This window comes from Thalassophryne amazonica, chromosome 23 (genome assembly GCF_902500255.1).
Source record: "Thalassophryne amazonica chromosome 23, fThaAma1.1, whole genome shotgun sequence".
Lineage (NCBI taxonomy): Eukaryota > Metazoa > Chordata > Actinopteri > Batrachoidiformes > Batrachoididae > Thalassophryne > Thalassophryne amazonica.
In genome coordinates this window covers 34,070,971-34,090,779 of record NC_047125.1, presented here as the reverse complement: position 1 = coordinate 34,090,779, position 19,809 = coordinate 34,070,971, and the positions used below count along the sequence as shown (strand labels likewise).

The window sequence follows — 19,809 nt, the reverse complement described above, 5'->3', positions numbered from 1 at the left end:
AAGCTATTACTGCGTTAAAGGGAAAAAAATGCTGATTTGATGCATTACAAAACACTTGAGAATGACACTGATACCAGAAACCTGACTGGTACATAAAGGACGGATCCACGGCCTCAGACATGTGGGAGTACATATACTGATTATACACAAGTGAATGTAAAAAAACATTTATTGGACTGTTGCAGGGTCGCCTCATACCAAAGACCTTTTGAGAGGCAAGCACGCTGAGGGCTTGTGCCACAACTCCCATCACCCAAAATGAATTCTATATGTGAGGGACCGCAATTAATCCACATGTCGTAAAGTTTTGTTTTTGGTATGGTCCTGCTTGTTGCCATTTTGACTGGAAACAAATCAAATTGAACACAGTCATATCCTACAGGAAGACACTGCTGGTGTCAGCAGGACAATTATGTCACACCATAAGGGGAGAACAGAAGTCTGCTTTAATGATCTCCCCTGACAAACAGCCAGATCATTAACAGCTACTACTACGCAAATTCAAAAATACATGACACTTGTGTGGGCTAGAAAGCAATGAATGAGTAAGACAGCCCATGTGTGGGCTCCAACTGGCAACAAATTAACTACTCCCTGTTAAAATTTCAATTTTATTCTCAACTGCTAGCTTTCATCAAGTGGCAAGACACAAGACAAGATGATGACGAAAGAGGGGAAAATAGACCCAAGTGGCAATCCATACGGAGCCATATTGATAATATGCAATTCCATCTGTAGCTGTGTTAATTATCCCACAGGGGTTTGTGGTGAGAAATATGAGACTTCTGAGCCCCAGGTTCGAATCCAATCACACATTTTTTTGTTGCACACCTTAACAAAAAAAAAAAAAAAAAAAAAAAAGTACATAAGACAACCATCATAGCATAGATAATGACATATTTTGGAAGCAGAGATCCCAACTTCCAAAGGTCATTTCAGCCCTATGGATAGGAAAAAAAAAAGATACGTAGCCTCAGAATCACGTGACCTAAACTGGCCAATCAGAAGTGCTGCGTGCGTACGACTAACCACGGCAAAAATCAGGTTCGATCTTCCAGACGTCTGGTTTTACATGAAATCAAAGGCCTTAACGTGTTCAATGAAAAGATGTTTGAAGCACCAAAGGATCGATCGATCGCTCTCTCTCACTCACACACCAGCCATCCACCATGTGAAAACCATCCGGCTGTCCGGACATGTCCCGCACATTTACCGGGTCAGTTAGCAGCGTGTAAACTCACATGAAGCCGCGGATGGCTTACCCATTTTTGTTGCCTTCTGATAGCATTATGGTCGGGCTTGAACGGGGGGAAACAACACGGTTTTGCTAATCGTTTATTCCGGACACGCGTGGGTGGCAGCCGTCGACGCGACAAGAAAGAAAGAAAGAAAGAAAGAAAGAGGGAGGGAGGGCGAGATCGGTGTCGTTTGTCTGCGTCGCTATCCGAGATGCTACGCTCGCAGGTCGGCCATGTTGGCTCTACAGACGCCAGGAGCGGTCAAGGATTTCCAAAATAAAAGCTCCTTTTCTGTGGGGAAAACGCCGCCTATTCTTCGCGATCGCTGACTGAAAACACGTATCAAAGGAGGACTCCTTCTACGTCGAGTCAAAAACACAACTGGTGCCGACGATGAACGGCAAAGACCGTGTAAAAAAAAAGTTAAAGAAAAAGGCGGGCGAGGACCCCGTTTTTCAGCAGCCACGCCGGCTGTGAGGCTGCCGCAGTGAACGCCTGATCAGAACTGCAGCAGCAGCCCGGATTGTTCCAAAAATGGATTCCTGCTGCACTGCCCGTGCACGCTCCGTTCAGTCGTGCACGTGGAGGCTTTTGACTATCTGCAACCAAACGCCAATAAACGACCTTCCACCTTTACTGGCAGCTCATAAACCTCTGTGCTCATGCTTGTCTCAGAAAAGAAGGATGTTCTTTTATTTATTAAGGAGGATTAATGAAAAGTGATGGAGCGAACGCAACTTTTCCAAATTACTTTGTCAAGGAAAATAAAGAGATATATGACAAAAGAAGTTGCAAATGGGTTTAATGATTATTTTTCAAATGTAGGATCAAGTCTGGTGGGAAATAAACCAATAGTAGAAGATAAATTACATACACTTGTAAATACGGTCAATAGTATTTTCCTGGACAGTGTAGAAAAAGATAAAATAAGAAATATTGTAAAAAACTGTGTAAGCAAAAGATCAACTGACCATGAAGATTCAGACATGATGACTGTAAAAAGTATAATAGAAACTGTTATTGAACCATTTACTTACATTTGTAATTTGTCTGTCAACAGGGATTTTTCCAGACGAAATGAAAATTGCCAAGGTAAGTCCCATTATATAAAAATGGAGACAAACAATTTTTCTAATTACAGGCCAGTGTCATTGCTTCCACAGTTTTCTAAAATTATGGAAAAAGTTTTTGTGACAATGTTGGATAAATTCATTGAGAAACATCATATTTTAAATAATGCTCAGTATGGATTCAGAACAAAACATTCGACAGCTATGGCAATTATGGAATTAATAGAGAAAATATCAACAACAATAGAAAATAAGGATTATTTTGTAAGTATTTCTATCGACCTGAAAAAGGCTTTTGATGTTATCGACCACTCAAGATTGCTTTACAAGTTACAACAATATGGAATAAGAGGTGTTGCACATCAGTGGGTAAAAAGCTACTTAGAAAATAGAAAACAGTTTGTTCAGATAAATAATACCAAATCAGAATTGTGTAACATTATTTATGGAGTACCACAAGGATCGGTACTTGGACCCAAACTGTTTATTTTGTATATTAATGATTTTGTGAATGTATCTAATGTGCTTGGCAGCATTTTATTTGCTGATGATACAACGCTGTTTTACTCTGGATCAGATATACAGGAGGTAGCACAAGTGATAAATACAGAGTTGAAAAAAGTTAAATATTGGTTTGATATAAAGAGATTGTCACTAAATATTAATAAGACAAATTTCATATTGTTTAATGATAGAGCGAAAGAAAATAATGTGTCATTACAAATAGATGGAATGGATATACAAAGGGTAAAAGAAATGAAATTTTTAGGAGTCATGATTGATGAAGATCTTACATGGAAGTCACACATAAATTACATAAAAGGGAAAATAGCAAAAGCCATTGCTGTTTTGCATAAAGTAAAATACTCATTAAATAGTTATGGTTTATTAACATTGTACAATTCATTGATTGTTCCATATTTAACTTATTGTGCAGAAATCTGGGGATCAACATATACAACTTATACACAACTTTTATTTATTCTGCAGAAAAGAGCTTTAAAAGTGATTAGCAACAATGGTTTTAGAGATCCATCTAATCCATTGTTCATTAAGTATAGGGTACTTAAATTTCATGATTTAGTCGATTTGAAAATATTACAAACAATGCACCAAGATAATAAAAATACTTTACCAACAAACATTCAAAATATGTTTGAAAAAAAAGAGTAAGTAGTTATAAACTGAAAGGAATCTTAAAAAACTAAGATACAGAACCAAAGTAAAGGAACGGAGTATTGCAGTAAATGGTGTAAAATTATGGAACAATCTCAACAAAGAAATCAAAGAATTAAGGTTGCTTAAGTTATTTTAAAAACGTATTAAACTAGATCTATTAAGTAAGTATGAAACTATGAAATAAGTCAGTGGGCTGTGTGAAAGCCAAAAAATGTAATCTGTTAATGTTTAAAATGTTTTAAGTTTAAAATGTAACCTGTCAGAGATGTAATCTACTAAATAATGGTCATAATTATGAAATAAGTCAGTGGTATGTGACAAGTCAAAGAAATGCAATCTGTTAAATAATGTCGAATAATGACGCTGGATATTGAAAGATTGTATTGTAAAAAGGGGCAGAAAACATAAGACTTGTTCTCTCTGCTCTTTTTCATTCAGGTGATTTGTGATGCTTTATTTCTGCTTTTCTGTTTTTTTTCTTTTAAATGAATGAAATAAATATTAAAGAAAGAAAGAAGAAAAAAGCACACTTTAAATAAGCAATTTCTGCAAATGACTTAATGACAAGCAATGTACAGACTCTACACTGAGTGCACCTTAAGATGCACCGAGCTGCGCCAAATAATGCGTGCGGACTCTGTGCAGCCTGTGCACCTCACGAGATACTGGACACAGCAGGACAGACGTCAACTAACCAACATGTGCCTTTGGAATACAGTTTTCCGTCTCAAATAAATGTATTTTCCAGAGTTTTATGGAGCCCACCTGAATGGAGCGTGCCCCTTTTTGCTGGAGCCAAGGTGAGAAGGGATCCGTTTTTTTACTATCGCCATCTTGTAACAGCCTATATTTAACTGTTGGTTTGTCAGTGACTTACTTTATTTTGCAGGGGTGGTGGCCAAGTGGTTATTGCACTTAGTTTCAGTGCAGAAGGTTTGCAGTTCCAACCTCCACCCCTGCCACATTTCTCCATTTAATGTGAAGTTGTGTCAGGAAGGGCATCCGGCGTAAAAGTTGTGCCAATTCAACATGCAGATCCACCTCGGATTTGCTGTGGCGACCCCGAGTGCAAAGGAGAGAGCAGCCGGAGGGACTTACTGGTTTGTCAGTGAGGCAGGTCGAGCAGTCTGGTGAGTATTCATTCCGTAGCTGAAACAACTCCATCGTGCACCATCCTCACAGCTGTAAAGTCGGACGGACATTACACCACAAAACCATACAAACATGGTTCACACCAGGGCCGCAGAGTAACACACGCTGTGTTACAGCAGATGCAGAGCAGTGAGACCGCAACACTTTGAGCACTTCAGTGTGACATATTTCCGGTATTACATCATAAAGTATAGTGTGCGGTGCTGCATATGTATTTTTACACGTAGAGAGGGAGCTATACACATGCACAGACAGGCAACACACACATACACACACACACACCCAGGTCAACAACAGATTCACCCTCCACCAACGTCCAGAACAAATGTGTGTGAGGTGAAGAGGTTTTTTGTTAAAATCATAAACAAGAGCAGAAAAGAAGAAAAGAAGTGGCACCTTGAATGTCTGTCACACACACTATATGTCGTCTGCAAGGTCACGCGGTGTCCAGGAGATACATTTGCATGACATACAAATTATTCTTGCAATGTGATAAAGTCACGTGCACAACATAAGTGCTTCAATATTTTTTACAGCGCACACAGCTGAGTCAGTGTTACAGGCGAGGTGCTGGTTTTTCTTTGTCCACACAAACCTCTGCTCAATGAACACTTCAACGTATGTTATTATCCACAAAACCAGTAACAACGCATCGAATTGAGGGTGTTATTTCGGTTGTCAATTCTCTGTGGATCCTTAACTGTGCACAAATTAATCAAACATGGGAAATATTTATATCGTCTGGTCACACAGCAGCATTCTGAGTGCTAAATAAATAAATCAAACATATCGTTTGGTGTCACAGCAGCATTTTGAGTGCTAAATAAATTTATCAAACATGGGAAATATTTATATCGTCTGGTCACACAGCAGCATTCTGAGTGCTAAATAAATAAATCAAACATATCGTTTGGTCACACAGCAGCATTTTGAGTGCTAAAGAAATAAATCAAACATATCGTTTGGTCACACAGCAGCATTTTGAGTGCTAAAGAAATAAATCAAACATATCGTTTGGTCACACAGCAGCATTTTGAGTGCTAAAGAAATAAATCAAACATATCGTTTGGTCACACAGCAGCATTTTGAGTGCTAAAGAAATAAATCAAACATGGGAAATATTTATAACGTCTGGTCACACAGCAGCATTTTGAGTGCTAAAGAAATAAATCAAACATGGGAAATATTTATAACATCTGGTTACACAGCAGCATTTTGAGTGCTAAATAAATAAATCAAACATATCGTTTGCGCACACAGCAGCATTTTGAGTGCTAAAGAAATAAATCAAACATGGGAAATATATCGTTTGGTCACACAGCAGCATTTTGAGTGCTAAAGAAATAAATCAAACATGGGAAATATTTGTATCGTTTGGTCACACAGCAGCATTTTGAGTGCTAAAGAAATAAATCAAACATATCGTTTGCGCACACAGCAGCATTTTGAGTGCTAAAGAAATAAATCAAACATGGGAAATATATCGTTTCGTCACACAGCAGCATTTTGAGTGCTAAAGAAATAAATCAAACATGGGAAATATTTGTATCCTTTGGTCACACAGCAGCATTTTGAGTGCTAAAGAAATAAATCAAACATGGGAAATATATCATTTGGTCACACAGCAGCATTTTGAGTGCTAAAGAAATAAATCAAACATATCGTTTGCGCACACAGCAGCATTTTGAGAGCTAAAGAAATAAATCAAACATGGGAAATATTTATATCGTTTGCGCACACAGCAGCATTTTGAGAGCTAAAGAAATAAATCAAACATGGGAAATGTTTATATCATTTGCGCACACAGCAGCATTTTGAGAGCTAAAGAAATAAATCAAACATGGGAAATGTTTATATCGTTTGCGCACACAGCAGCATTTTGAGAGCTAAAGAAATAAATCAAACATGGGAAATATTTATATCGTTTGGTCACACAGCAGCATTTTGAGTGCTAAAGAAATAAATCAAACATGGGAAATATTTATATCGTTTGGTCACACAGCAGCATTTTGAGTGCTAAAGAAATAAATCAAACATGGGAAATATTTATATCGTTTGGTCACACAGCAGCATTTTGAGTGCTAAAGAAATAAATCAAACATGGGAAATATTTATATCGTTTGGTCACACAGCAGCATTTTGAGTGCTAAAGAAATAAATCAAACATGGGAAATATTTATATCGTTTGGTCACACAGCAGCATTTTGAGTGCTAAAGAAATAAATCAAACATGGGAAATATTTGTATCATTTGCGCACACAGCAGCATTTTGAGTGCTAAAAAATTGTAGCCTCATATTTATTTGTCTGTCACTTGAGCTCTACATGTTCCACAGATGGGATAACCTGTGGAGCAGAGAGCGGCGCACACCGTAACGTACATTGTGGGTGCAGTCCTTCTACATTATGCTGATGACATGCTGCATTACATTGATAAGGCACTATTACATGGTATCGTCATGTAGCGTACAGCCGGCTTAAGTATTCTACTCTCATTCTAAGACTCAGCTTCACAAGGTGCTAAACATGAGAGTGTTTTATCAGGGCTTCAAACCAGAACATTTCTTCACTAGTTTCATTCCAAGTACAATTTGTATTTCAACATTTCTGGTTTTGAGTTGCGCCTTAAAATTACTACTCCCAAACTGGTCAGACCCAAATAAAATACCAGTTGCATGTCAGGCTGTGTGACATAACAATATGTAACTTTTGGATGTTGTGAAAATATCTCTTCATGTAAGTTATCGTTGACTCTACATTTTGTCACTAATGCCGCCGTTAAGCTAGGCTAATCTGGGCACGCTGGAGATGACTATTTCAAACATTATTTATCTTTGAGTTTATTCTGTCTGTTAAACACTGATGATGATGAATAAGACCAACATTTATAAGGTACGTAGCACACAAATAAAGAGACCACACCACATTTCAACTTGATCTCCTGCTGCTGGTTAGTGTCTCTCTGGATTCAAAGATGTGCAAGATGTTCAGAGAAAGACAAACTGAACACAGCAGTAAGTTATTGCAAGCATAAAATATCTTCACTTGTAATAAAAAAAACAACAAAAAAACATAAGGCTATCAATTATCTGACATCATTTTTTTGAAAACACATGTTCGAGAACATTTCATGTTTTGTTTGGTTCCGAGTAATATTATTATCCACTATTCCTGGATTTTGTTTTTGTTCCTTGAACTGGTTCAAATTACTGACCTTTTTGTGAGAAGTGGTTTTCTGCTCCGCTTTACTCACAGCAGCCTGTTTTCTTCCTCTGCCTTTGGTCCACGATCATCCTCTGTGAGACGATTCAAAGCAAATACTATGAAAGGCAAATCCCAAAGAGCTTTTGCTTTAAAACTTCATGTCAAGGAATAGAAGACCACGTAAGACAGGTATGTTTTCTTCTATTGGAAAATTGTAGCTAAATAGAGGAAAATTAAACTGTAATATGTAGCATCTTGCACATGGCTGCTCCTTCGATGAACCTGCTTCTTTGCCATTAGCACTTTAGCTCACACGATGCCCTTAATAATGACTGACATCTACTCTGCATCACCATGACAACTAACCTTCAACTGTCTTGCAGGGATTGATTTATCTGGGAGGAAAAGGACTGTGATGAGGATGAAGAGGACTCGGATTTGGAGTCAGAGTCCGATTGAGGACGCCGAGTCTTGGGCTGTAGCTAGTGCGCTCTCGGCCTCGGTGCAGGCTGCAGGTCTTGACGGAGAAACGTGGGGAGGCGAGTCGTCCTTGAGGACAGATCTCTCAGGCTCACTCTGGTTCACTGTGGACTCATCAGAACCGTCCCGGGTGTGAGACGGCTGGACCATTCCAGCATCCTCTCTGCTTCCCCCTTGTGAAACGTGGCCATGTTTGTCTGACTCATCCCGTCTATTGTTGCGCTTGTTTTCTAGCCAAGGCTCTCCCCCCGTCTCCTCCTCTCCTGACTCTTCTCTGTTTTTCCATCTCCTCTTCCAGGTGCCGTTCTTCATCCTCTTCTGGTTGCTTCCTCTCCTTTTCCTTCTGTTCTTCCTGTTGTTCTTGCACTCTCTCCTTTTCTTCGTCTCTGTCCTCTTGTTGCATCCTTTTGTCCAATCTCTGTGGCGGTGATCCACAAGACTCTGCGGTCCCAGCAGGGGTGACCAGCCCAGTTGTGGAGTGCGCCATTTCTTCAACAACCGAATCAGGCTCGGCTGCACCAAAAGCCCCCTCTGCTTCCATCTTGTGCACGAGCAGAGACAGGGGTCCCGGTCTCCTCTTCATGGGAGGCTCAGGACTGCTGGAGCGATAGCTGGAGTCTGAGTCTTGTCTCTGCATGGCGGGAGGTGAGAAAGACGCCATACCTCGGCCGCCTCCAGCATCTTCTTCGTCTCCATCAGGATCATCGGTGTCTGGTGGGCTCTGTTTGGGTGTGTCAGGAAGAGGGAACAAGAGCTCTGGGGGCGGTGAGGGGGGAGGAGTGGGGTGGCGTAGCTGCATTGGGTTTTGATGAACCTGCGGGGGAGGTGGGATGTGCTGCGGCAGCTGGAGCTTACGTTTAGACCTCGCGACTGTTGATGGGACACTAGGGGGCAGGAGCTGCGGCGGGACTCTGCGAGCCTTTCGTACCCGACCAGGACAGGGGCCCCAATCCTCGTCATCATCACTTTCATCATCACCATCATCATCTTCGCCACTGTCCTCGTGTGTACGAGCTCCTGCTGAGTGGCTCAGGTGGAGGACGGGACAGGCTGATCCTGGTTCGCTCGGCGCAGTCCCCTCCTTCTCCTGGGCTCGAGGCACTTGAGGGGGCAGCCCCTGACGGTCAGGCTGACCGAGGACTCGCACTGACAAGGAGGCCACAGCACGGGGAGGAGAGGGGGCTGGCGGCTCCTTGAGTCCCAGCGGGAAAGTGGCTCGCTGCGTGCCATTTCCTGGAGCCTCAGAGGACTCTCGCTGCTTGAGGACAGCGGTGCGGCGCACGTCGGGACCACACGCCTTCATGCCATGACTCAATAATGGGCCGCCTCCTCCTCCTCCCTCCTCCTCCTCCTCTGTCCTCGTCAGTGGGTGCTGAAACGAAATGCAGTAAAATGTTGTAAACATATTTGCATAAGAAAAAAAAAAAAAAAAAAAAAAAAAAAAACGCATGTAGAGATGTTCCTGCAACACAGAAAAACTAAACACTATTTAAATTTTTTTTTTTTTTATAAATTTCCCCGTATACACACACATCCTGAGGTCACTCACTTTTCCAGAACTGCTGGAAGAGCTGTCGTCGTCTGAGCGGTCGTCGTCATCATCTGCAACTGCAGAGCTTTCTGCCAAACACACAGCAGGGGTCAAAGGTCAACATGCACAAAAAGACAAGGAGAACCAAAACCTCAGCTTTAGCCTGTGCACTGGGTTTTTACAGACTGATTTTTTTTAAAAACTGTATTTTTATGACTGCACTCAAACTCATTATTTAACCCTCTGAATGCTTTTGTTTACTCATGAGCACCATATGCTGTCAGAGTCTTTTCTCTCTGATTCAGTCTGCAGCTCAAAGATTCTCAAAGTTTCCATCACGACTGTTGGCCAAGTCCTTCAAGCCTTCATAGGTTGTCTGAGGAGTGTACAATCTAATAAAATTATTTATTTTCATTTTTCTAACAGGATCGCAACTATCTTATTTTTGCTGAAATCTTAAAACATAAGTAGAAGAAAATAATTTTGACATCACTTTTGTTTTAAGCTTAGACTTCATTATTTGCATGCATGATTAGTTTAGGGCTCGTTGGAAACTTGAAAACCTGACAATTTCCATTTTTATCATTTCTGCCTTTGCCTAATTTTGTTGATTTTATTCTTAAAGAAAATATGCACATCACACCAGCCGTGGAGGGATATAAAGTTTAATGGTACCTTTTGTACTTTTATTATCACAGATAGTTGACAAAATTTTCACCATCAAAAATAAGTATTTATTTGGTAACATATGATGCTACTGGTCTACTTTGGTGAACATGCCACCATAAATTTGACTGATGTGCAACACTGTTCTATTTGTTGAGTTACTAGGAGGGACTGAGCACCGTGACCAGCGTTGGGTTTCTGATGCTTTGGTTGTTTGTTATTTGTATAAAATTGACGTTATACCATCGTCTTCATCTTCTTGCTGAGCTTCTCTCCCCAGCTCCTGTCTCAAGAGCTCCTGCTGCTTTGCCATGTACTGTTTTACGAAGCTGTTGTGGCTCATCTCCTCTGCAATCTACCACAAAAAATAACAACAGTTATCACATTACATTCATTATTCTTATTATTTATTATTTACTTAATATTACTTATTATTCTTACTTATCAATAAAATCCATATTAACTGTGGCATTACACCATGGGTTAAAGCAATAAATTTCATCTGACATTTTTTCCCTAAAATGTGGCGTAGTGGGGACACACTGTTTTTTCCTCAATAATACAATAAACACATTATACAGCATACAAATCAATTCTAAATAGCCTCTAAGGAGAGACAGACAAAGCATAAAAAGAATGCAAAACCTGAACATAAAGAATGCAAAACCTGAACATAAAGGTACATAAAAGGGTGGTGGGGGGTGGGTTGTAGTCTTGATTCTGGGGGGTCTGTGGGTGCTCCCCCAGAACATTTTTTTAAAGACCAAGTCAAATTTTGTGTATTCTGGTGAATTTTAATGAGTATGAAGCCCTCTGAATCAAATAAAACTCACTTCAATCTGTGAAGTAAAAACATAGTATTGATTATGGGGGGTCTGGGGGATTACCCCCAGAATTTTTTTTTTAAGAGCAAGTCAAATTTTGTATATTCTGGTGAATTGTAATGGGTATGAAGCCCTCAAACAAATAAAACTCACTTCAATCTGTTAAGTAAAAACATGGTATTGATTATGGGGGGTCTGGGGGATCGCCCCCAGAATTTTTTTAAAAAAAGCAAGTCAAATTTTGTATATTCTGGTGAATTTTAATGGGTATGAAGCCCTCTGAAACAAAGAAAACTCACTTCAATCTGTGAAGTAAAAACACACTATTGATTATGGGGGGTCTGGGGGTCCTCCCCCAGAAATGTTTTAAAAAAGCAAGTCAAATTGTGTATATTCTGGTGAATTTTAATGGGTATGAAGCCCTCTGAAACAAAGAAAACTCACTTCAAACTGTTAAGTAAAAACACGGTATTGATTATGGGGGGTCTGGGGGATTTCCCCCAGAATTGTTTTTAAAAATGCAAGTCAAATTTTGTATATTCTGGTGAATTGTAATGGGTATGAAGCCCTCAAACAAATAAAACTCACTTCAAACTGTTAAGTAAAAACATAGTATTGATTATGGGGGGTCTGGGGGCTCGCCCCCAGAATTTAAAAAAAAAAAGCAAGTCAAATTTTGTATATTCTGGTGAATTTTAATGGGTATGAAGCCCTCAAACAAATAAAACTCACTTCAAACTGTTAAGTAAAAACATAGTATTGATTATGGGGGGTCTGGGGGATTGCCCCCAGAATTTTTTTAAAAAAAGCAAGTCAAATTTTGTATATTCTGGTGAATTTTAATGGGTATGAAGCCCTCTGAAACAACGAAAACTCACTTCAAACTATGGGGGTCTGGGGGTGCTCCCACAGAATTTTTTTTAAAAGAGCAAGTCAAATTTTGTATATTCTGGTGAATTTTAATGAGTATGAAGCCCACTGAAACAAAGAAAAGTCACTTCAATCTGTGAAGTAAAAACACACTATTGATTATGGGGGATCTGGGGGTCATCCCCCAGAAATTTGTTAAAAGAGCAAGTCAAATTTTGTATATTCTGGTGAATTTTAATGAGTATGAAGCCCACTGAAACAAAGAAAAGTCACTTCAATCTGTGAAGTAAAAACACACTATTGATTATTGGGGATCTGGGGGTCCTCCCCCAGAAATTTGTTAAAAGAGCAAGTCAAATTTTGTATATTCTGGTGAATTTTAATGGGTATGAAGTCTTCTGAAACAAAGAAAACACACTTCAAACTCAAATAAAGTCAAGTAAAAATTCTTTGTCTTCTGTAGTATTTTGATTTGTTCTAATCCGGTGAATACACCAAATGGGTGCTGTGTCACTGTACAGTCAATAAAATACAAAATTAGGGCCTAAAGCAACTGACAACATTGTCCTGCTGTGCACAAAGTAACACTGTCACCAGTTTTGAAACGCATGCACACTGAGAAACTCAAAACTGGCTTATTCCATTTAATCTGTAAAATGCCTCTCACTCAAACAAACTTGGGCTGCAACTAATGATTATTTTAGTAATCGATTAATCTTTTTTTTTTTTACTTGCACGTGAGTCTTGCCATTATTTCTTGAAGTGAGTTATTAAAAGGCCTTTATCACGCAACAATCAACATTTGACCTTGTAATAAAGTTATGATGTTATATTCTCGTCAAAACATACCTCGAATAATGTTTTGTTTTATTTTGAGAGTTTCCATCAGGTTTCATCCAATTATGAGCATTTTTAGATGCCTACAGAAAACTATCTCAACCACTGACAACATATTACAGCAAGAGTCCACAAAAGTATTTTAAAGGCCTGACTAAAGTGTAATATGTGATCGTTAATAAGTTATTTTCATGAAAAAGACACAAATGTGCAGTTTACTGCATTTTATTTTTTTGTGTAAAAACACAGCTTAGATGTGGTTTGACTGAAACAAATTGTCATTAAACTTAACCAGTTGTATATAATTCTCGTTTTACATTACTTAGTCCACATTTCATTTTATCTTATGTTTATATTAGTTGTGCATATAATCTGAATTATTTACCGTTAAATTTCACGATCTTTCATTTGGCTAAAAATTACTCGCACCACGGAAAGCACCTTTTTGTAGTTGCCACTCAAATCTCGTTTTAATGAAATTACAATGACAATAAAAGAAATTCTGATTCTTCTGATTATTATTAATATACTAAATAAAAATTATAATTCGTAATACATTTGACTCTTTTATGACAACAAACACTAAGCCATTATTTATTATACAGAAAACATGCACACAAACTGGGCTGAGATGCAAACAGCTTAATGCTAACTTTATCATTGAAAACGCCATAGACATTGGTCCCGTTTTAAGTTATAAAATACATCTATCATTGTTTTAGAAGACCATAACAGGTCGGTTTAATATAAAAAAGGTAAATATTACTCACAGACATATGCTCTTTAGGGTTTTAGGCGGGGAAAATTAAGATAAAGCGACAAACCATCGAATCAGAGTCGGATCATTGCTTCATTGGTTCAACAGCAAAGCCAACCCGCTCTACTTGGGAGTGTCTGCCAATGTTCCCACGAAGACAGAGAGGAGAAGGACCGTGGCTCATGGCAAGCAGTAAACAGAGCGGAGAGGAGTGAAAATTCACACAGTCCCTTCCTCCTCAGTCCACGCTGACATTGCTGCTGTTTTGATTAGCACAGAATGGGATGTGCTTTGACAGTGAGACTATCATATTTCGGCCCCAAAACACGCATGACACCACGTGCGCACACGTATGTGTGGTTAAATTTTCCAAATGACGGAAATCCGTCGCGGTGACGGAGAACTTTAACCCATGCATTACACAGTTAACATTTAATATAAAATGTCTCTGAGGATTTAAAAGGACTGAAAGTGATTAATTTTATCCAAGATGCTAAACAGCATCTTGGATAAAAAATTTTTTAAAAGGACAATGTGCGTCATTCTAATGTCACAAGATAACAAAACATGCAATTTACGCACATTTCTAACAAACACTTCCTGTTTATTTAATTCTGTTACATTCATAACAAATATACTTGATCCTTGAAATGGTGACATGACACAAAATACGAGGTCTATTAGAAAAATATCCGACCTTATTATTTTTTTCAAAAACCATATGGATTTGAATCACGTGTGATTACATCAGACATGCTTGAACTCTCGTGGGCATGCGAGAGTTTTTTCACGCCTGTCGGTTACGTCATTTGCCTGTGCGCAGTCTTTGAGTGAGGAGTCGCCCACCCTCTCGTCGTTTTTTTCATTGTTTAGGAATGGCTCAGAGACTGCTGCTTTGTTTGATCAAAATTTTTTCAAAATTGTAAGGCACAACTGAGTGGACACCATTCGATAAATTCAGCTGGTTTTCTGTAAAAATTTTAACGGCTGATGAGGAGATTTTGGTGTGGTAGTGTCGCCGTAAGGACGGCCCACGGCGCCTGACGGCAATCTGCGCATCAAGGCGGCAGCGTCTCGCCTTTCAAGTTGAAACTTCCACATTTCAGGCTCTGTTGACCCAGTAAGTCATCAGAGAACAGAGAACTTTCAGAAGAAGTCGGCATGAGGAGTTTATTCGGACATTCCATTGTTAATGGACATTTGTAATGAAAGAACGTGCGGGCAGAGTCGCATGTCGGGCCGGACCCAACCGCGGGGGGTCGCGACAGGAAAAACACCTCCGTTGGAAACCTTAACGGGCAAGTTGGAACATGCCCAAGCTGTTAAACAATTTCTCAGTTACTCACTTGTTGAAAGCCATCAAAAGCCGCCTGAATTTTACAAATGGTTTTCAACACGGAGGTGTTTTTCCTGTCGCGGCGCACACAGATTTGCCGAGTCGTCACGGAAACAACGCGGCGAATTTGCGCGAACGTCTTTCATTAAAAAATGTCCTTACACAGTGGAATGTCCACATAAAGTCCTCATGCCGGCCTCTTCTGAATCTTCTCTGTTCTCTCACGACGTCCTGGGTGAATTAAGCCTTAAATTAGGATGTTTTCAGCTCGAAACAGGCCGACGACGGCGCCTGGAAGCGCTGCACGACGTCCCGCTCCGCGGGAAGTCCTTACAGCGACAGAAACACCCCATAATCTCTCATCAGCCATTAAACTTTTCACCGAAAACCATCTTAATTTCTCGAATAGTGTCCACTCGGATATTCCTCACAGGTCCAGAAAAAATTTAGATAAAGCAACACGCGCCGTCTCCAGCAGCGTGTGAAACAAAGGAATTCAGCCGAGAGGGCGGGACCCACATCTCACTCAAGGCCTGCCCACAGGGAAATGACGTCACCGACACGTGTGAAAAAACTCACGCATGCGCACGAGGGTTCAAGCATGATTGGTGTAATCGCACGTCATTCAAATCCATATAGTTAAAAAATAAAAGGGTCGGTTTTATTATCTAATAGACCTCGTATTTGAAGTCTGGGAACATGTGTCCCCACATCCAGACACTATGGTCCTGGATGGCAACCACCCAGACTGTCTGCTGCAAACAGGTGAAACATGGGCATGTCCTTGTCTTTCTCCAGTCTCTGGGGTCTGAACACCTGTGTGCTGGATCATGTCCAGAGAAACTCACCACATGGACTAAATGTAGTGTCTGATGTTCCCTCATGGTGTCAGTGATCCTCCTCATCTGAGTCTCACTAAGTAACCATTTATTTGACACAAGTCATTCCATCGGGACCCCAAAGATCCGCCACAGACACCTGGCAGCAAAGACATCCAGTCCTCATCTTAGGTCACCAGTTAGAGTCCCAAGTCTAACAACCAGACAATAAGACAGGACTTTGTTATGATATCAGCATCATCAAACACTTTCAACCTTTGGACCTGATGGCTCTGTACCATCTTTCCAGATGTCATGGACCTAGAGACATGGATGTCACTGCTGAGATCAGTAAATGTCTGCACAAGTTCAATACGTTCACCCATACCAGATGCATTTTCTGATGGACGAGTTCAAGAAGTTACTGAAAGCTTGGATCCAAGAAGCACTTGAGAAGTGCTGCAATCAGAGTATCCACTGATTGTGCAACGATCACAGCATTGTCCACAAAGTCAAGCTCAGTAAACCTTTCATTACAACAAAGACACCTCAGCCACTGGTTTCCACAACCCAACCAGCACCCAGTCCCACGCAACAGGGTAACAGTTCGAACACATCCTGAGGAACGCCAGAATTAACTGGGGAAAAATATAAATCTGATATCAGACCACATTCTCCAGAGCACTCACTGGATCTGTGAACAGGCTGGCTATGATGCAGAGTCACTTCTTGTGGCTTCTTCAACACGTGGCAATGAGCCAGCTGTCTGTCTGAGTGACTGCCACCCAGGACCACAGGTGGTTCTGAGCAGACCTCACACTTGTAATATTTCCGGTTACCTGAGAATTGGGTTGCAGGCGGCTGTGAGAGGCAGATGATTTCTGCAGATTCTCCAGCATCAGAGCCTGCAGGGAACAAGGTGGCAACAGCAGGAAGAAAATTCAGAAAACACGTCGCAAATAACCTCAAGCCAGGTATTTCTACTTACTCTGAAACTCTTTATGGCTTTTAAAACTTTTGTACGGTGTGTGACTCAGTTTAATGCCGCTATATTTGTGTATTTTTTGCACAGGGTAAATTATGATAAACTTGGCCGTTTTAATACAGGTTCACAAGTTATGCAAGACATGTATAATCAATTACAAGAAATAAGATGACTTAATGCCAAAAAGGTTCCTAAAAATCAACTTATTTCACAACATAAATGTTTTTTTTTTTTTTAAATGATTCTCTGCTTCTGTGTCATTGCATCTTTTTCCTTTTACTGAAGCAGATGTCCTCCTGACTGAGTCTGTTCTGCTGGAGGTTTGTTTCTCTTGAGACGTTTTGTCGTGAGGTGGGTTAGATGATCTAAACAGCACTCTGAGATGACATCTGTTTTGAAATAGAATACCTGTGCACCTCACCTGTCCTTCAAAAACACCTGTGACCAGGTCTCATGTGGAACGAACCTGTCCTCAAGAAGCTAAGCAGGTCATGGAGTGACCTCTCTTTGGATGGGATACCTGCCTATCACCTAACACAGCTTTCCCCATGAGAAACTGAAAATAAACAGCATTTCTGCAGTCCTTTGATAATCTTCATTGTGTCCAAAAGCAGTTTGAATTCAAGCTAACTGAAATGAAACTGGCCCCATTTACTGACTCAATCTCTTGCTAAATTTATTGTACTTCACATAATTTTAGTAAACACTCAACAACAAAAAAATTAATGTATAAACATTAATACAGATGATCACCCACCTCAAATGAAGAGGTAGTTAGTTCTTAAAAAAAAAAAACAACTATTATTCACCACATTATGGCACGAAACAGCCAAGAGCATCGTTTTCAAATTCTCTGGCAAATATGTGCAACTCTGTTATACACCTGTGAGCAATTTTAATCTTTACATGAAAATGTCCTAAACTAATGCATTGAATAGTTTATTTACAGAAACCAAAAACCCTATAATATTATAAGATACCTGAGAAACAAGTTTACTGCAAGAATGTCACCCAAACAAGACGAATCACAGCACATCTCACTTTGATAACAAATATGTTTTTGGCATATTTTGAGCACAATAATGTACATGTGGCACATTGCAACAGTGCAGCACAGATGAAGAGGACGTAAACTGCAGAAGTGCACCATGCTGACCTCGTACATGCAGCCATGGATAATAACAGTGTTTGTAACACAAGACGGAATTGCCAAATTTGAAATTATCAACTCTGAAATGCAGCTATGAAAAAAAAAACAAAAAAAAACAAAAAACAACTCGGTTTAATAAGTGCATCTAATGTGGTAAAGACAACAATGGCAATGTTTAGCAATAGCAGCAAAGCAGAAGAAATGTTGTATTGTTCTTTATTGTGTGCCCCGGTGCAGGAAGGAGCAGTGGTGGTTTTACTTGGGCTGAGTCATACTGACTGTGCAGAGTAACATCAGAATCAACCAACATACTGCCCCAAAATTAACTGTCTATTTTCTCACAGCTGATAATAAGGTTCGGTGAACAATTACAATGGCTGCAAGTGACTTAAGGCAACACATCTAAATAAAATCTGTAGTTTTTCTCAAAGCATTTCCTTTCAGACATTAATGGCATGAATGTCACTCCATATCTCTGAACTGAGCTCAGCTGGCTGCACGTCAACATCAGTGTAATTCATAAAGAACGCAGGACGTCTCATTTTGGGAGAAAAAAAAAAGAAAGTTTTAGTCAACTGTAGTTTATTGTTTGTATTACAACATTTGGAAAGAGGTGTCATTTGATTTAAACAGTGATTCACTTTGAAGTTAATACCGGCCTGACTCTAACGTGACTCGGCAGAGCACGATGCAGTGTTTGGAGCTGTGTGAACGGAACCGAGGACTATTCTCATTTCTTGCCTGCAACAAGACAAGAGTCCCAGCTAGTGACTTTAATCCGCACAAAAGTGACTCATGATTGACATTTTTAAACACAGTTAAATCAGTTTGAAAACCACTGGTTTACAATATTAAGTATAGGTGGGACCCTCATTACCCCGAGGTCTCATTAGCTCGAAGAGACAGAGGCAAAGTTATCAGCTGCCATCATTTTCAGAGTGGCCATCTTACAGCAACAAGATATGTCGTAGCGATACCGCCAAGATGGTTTTGCATGCTGTCCTACACAGTTGTATTTATGTATAAATGGAGTAAGTTTAACATTTTTCCTGTTATATTTACTTAAAGCTCGCAAGAAATAAATATTTATGTGTCAGGTGTGTGTATATCAAATGTTTTACTCCCCAAGATCTGTTCTTGCCACCCCCCACCCCTCAAAAAAAAAAAAAAAAAAAAAAAAAAAAAAAAAAAGGAAATCGACATTGATCAGGCTTCAGTTGTAACTGCGCCAGAACATCCCCCCCCGCCCCGCCCCCCGGAACCGTCACTGAAGCGTTTGAAGTGTAGTTAAACCCACGCGACCGCGTTTGTGATTAGTAGAAACTTGACAAAAACATCCAATAATGTACAACTTTTGACAGCATTCTGAAAGTGTTTACATTGCAGCGCGCGCTCCCGTGGACACACTTCACACGAGGGCGCGTGCGTACTGTACTCTCGGTGCGCGCGCCCCCACTTAGGCCTCGATTTGACAGGTGCACACTTCAGCGTGCAACACGGGGCGCAAAGAGTTGCGAAGCGAGTGCGAACCGCGCCACGGGACGGTTTCTCCGCGCTGTCAGGCGCCGTTAGCCGAAAGCTAAGTGTTGTCGAGCGGAAAGGCGTATTAACGGGAGTTTGTGGTCCCGCTGCTGAGCGCAAACACCGTTACGGCCTCTAACGTTAGCCCCCCTCCATCCGTGGCTCCGGCTCAACTTAGCGAGATTGCACACA

The 19,809-nt window shown here is 40.2% G+C and overlaps 1 protein-coding gene across 1 annotated transcript in view; it reads right to left on the bottom strand.

Annotated features, from left to right (window-relative positions):
* acin1b (apoptotic chromatin condensation inducer 1b) overlaps positions 1 to 19,809 on the bottom strand; it is a 34,505-nt gene that overhangs the window by 14,492 nt on the left and 204 nt on the right. The window contains 7 exon segments of the mRNA XM_034164087.1: positions 7,853 to 7,934; positions 8,216 to 8,297; positions 8,299 to 8,595; positions 8,597 to 9,694; positions 9,872 to 9,942; positions 10,763 to 10,874; positions 16,801 to 16,866. Coding sequence (XP_034019978.1) covers positions 7,853 to 7,934; positions 8,216 to 8,297; positions 8,299 to 8,595; positions 8,597 to 9,694; positions 9,872 to 9,942; positions 10,763 to 10,874; positions 16,801 to 16,866 — 1,808 coding nt within the window.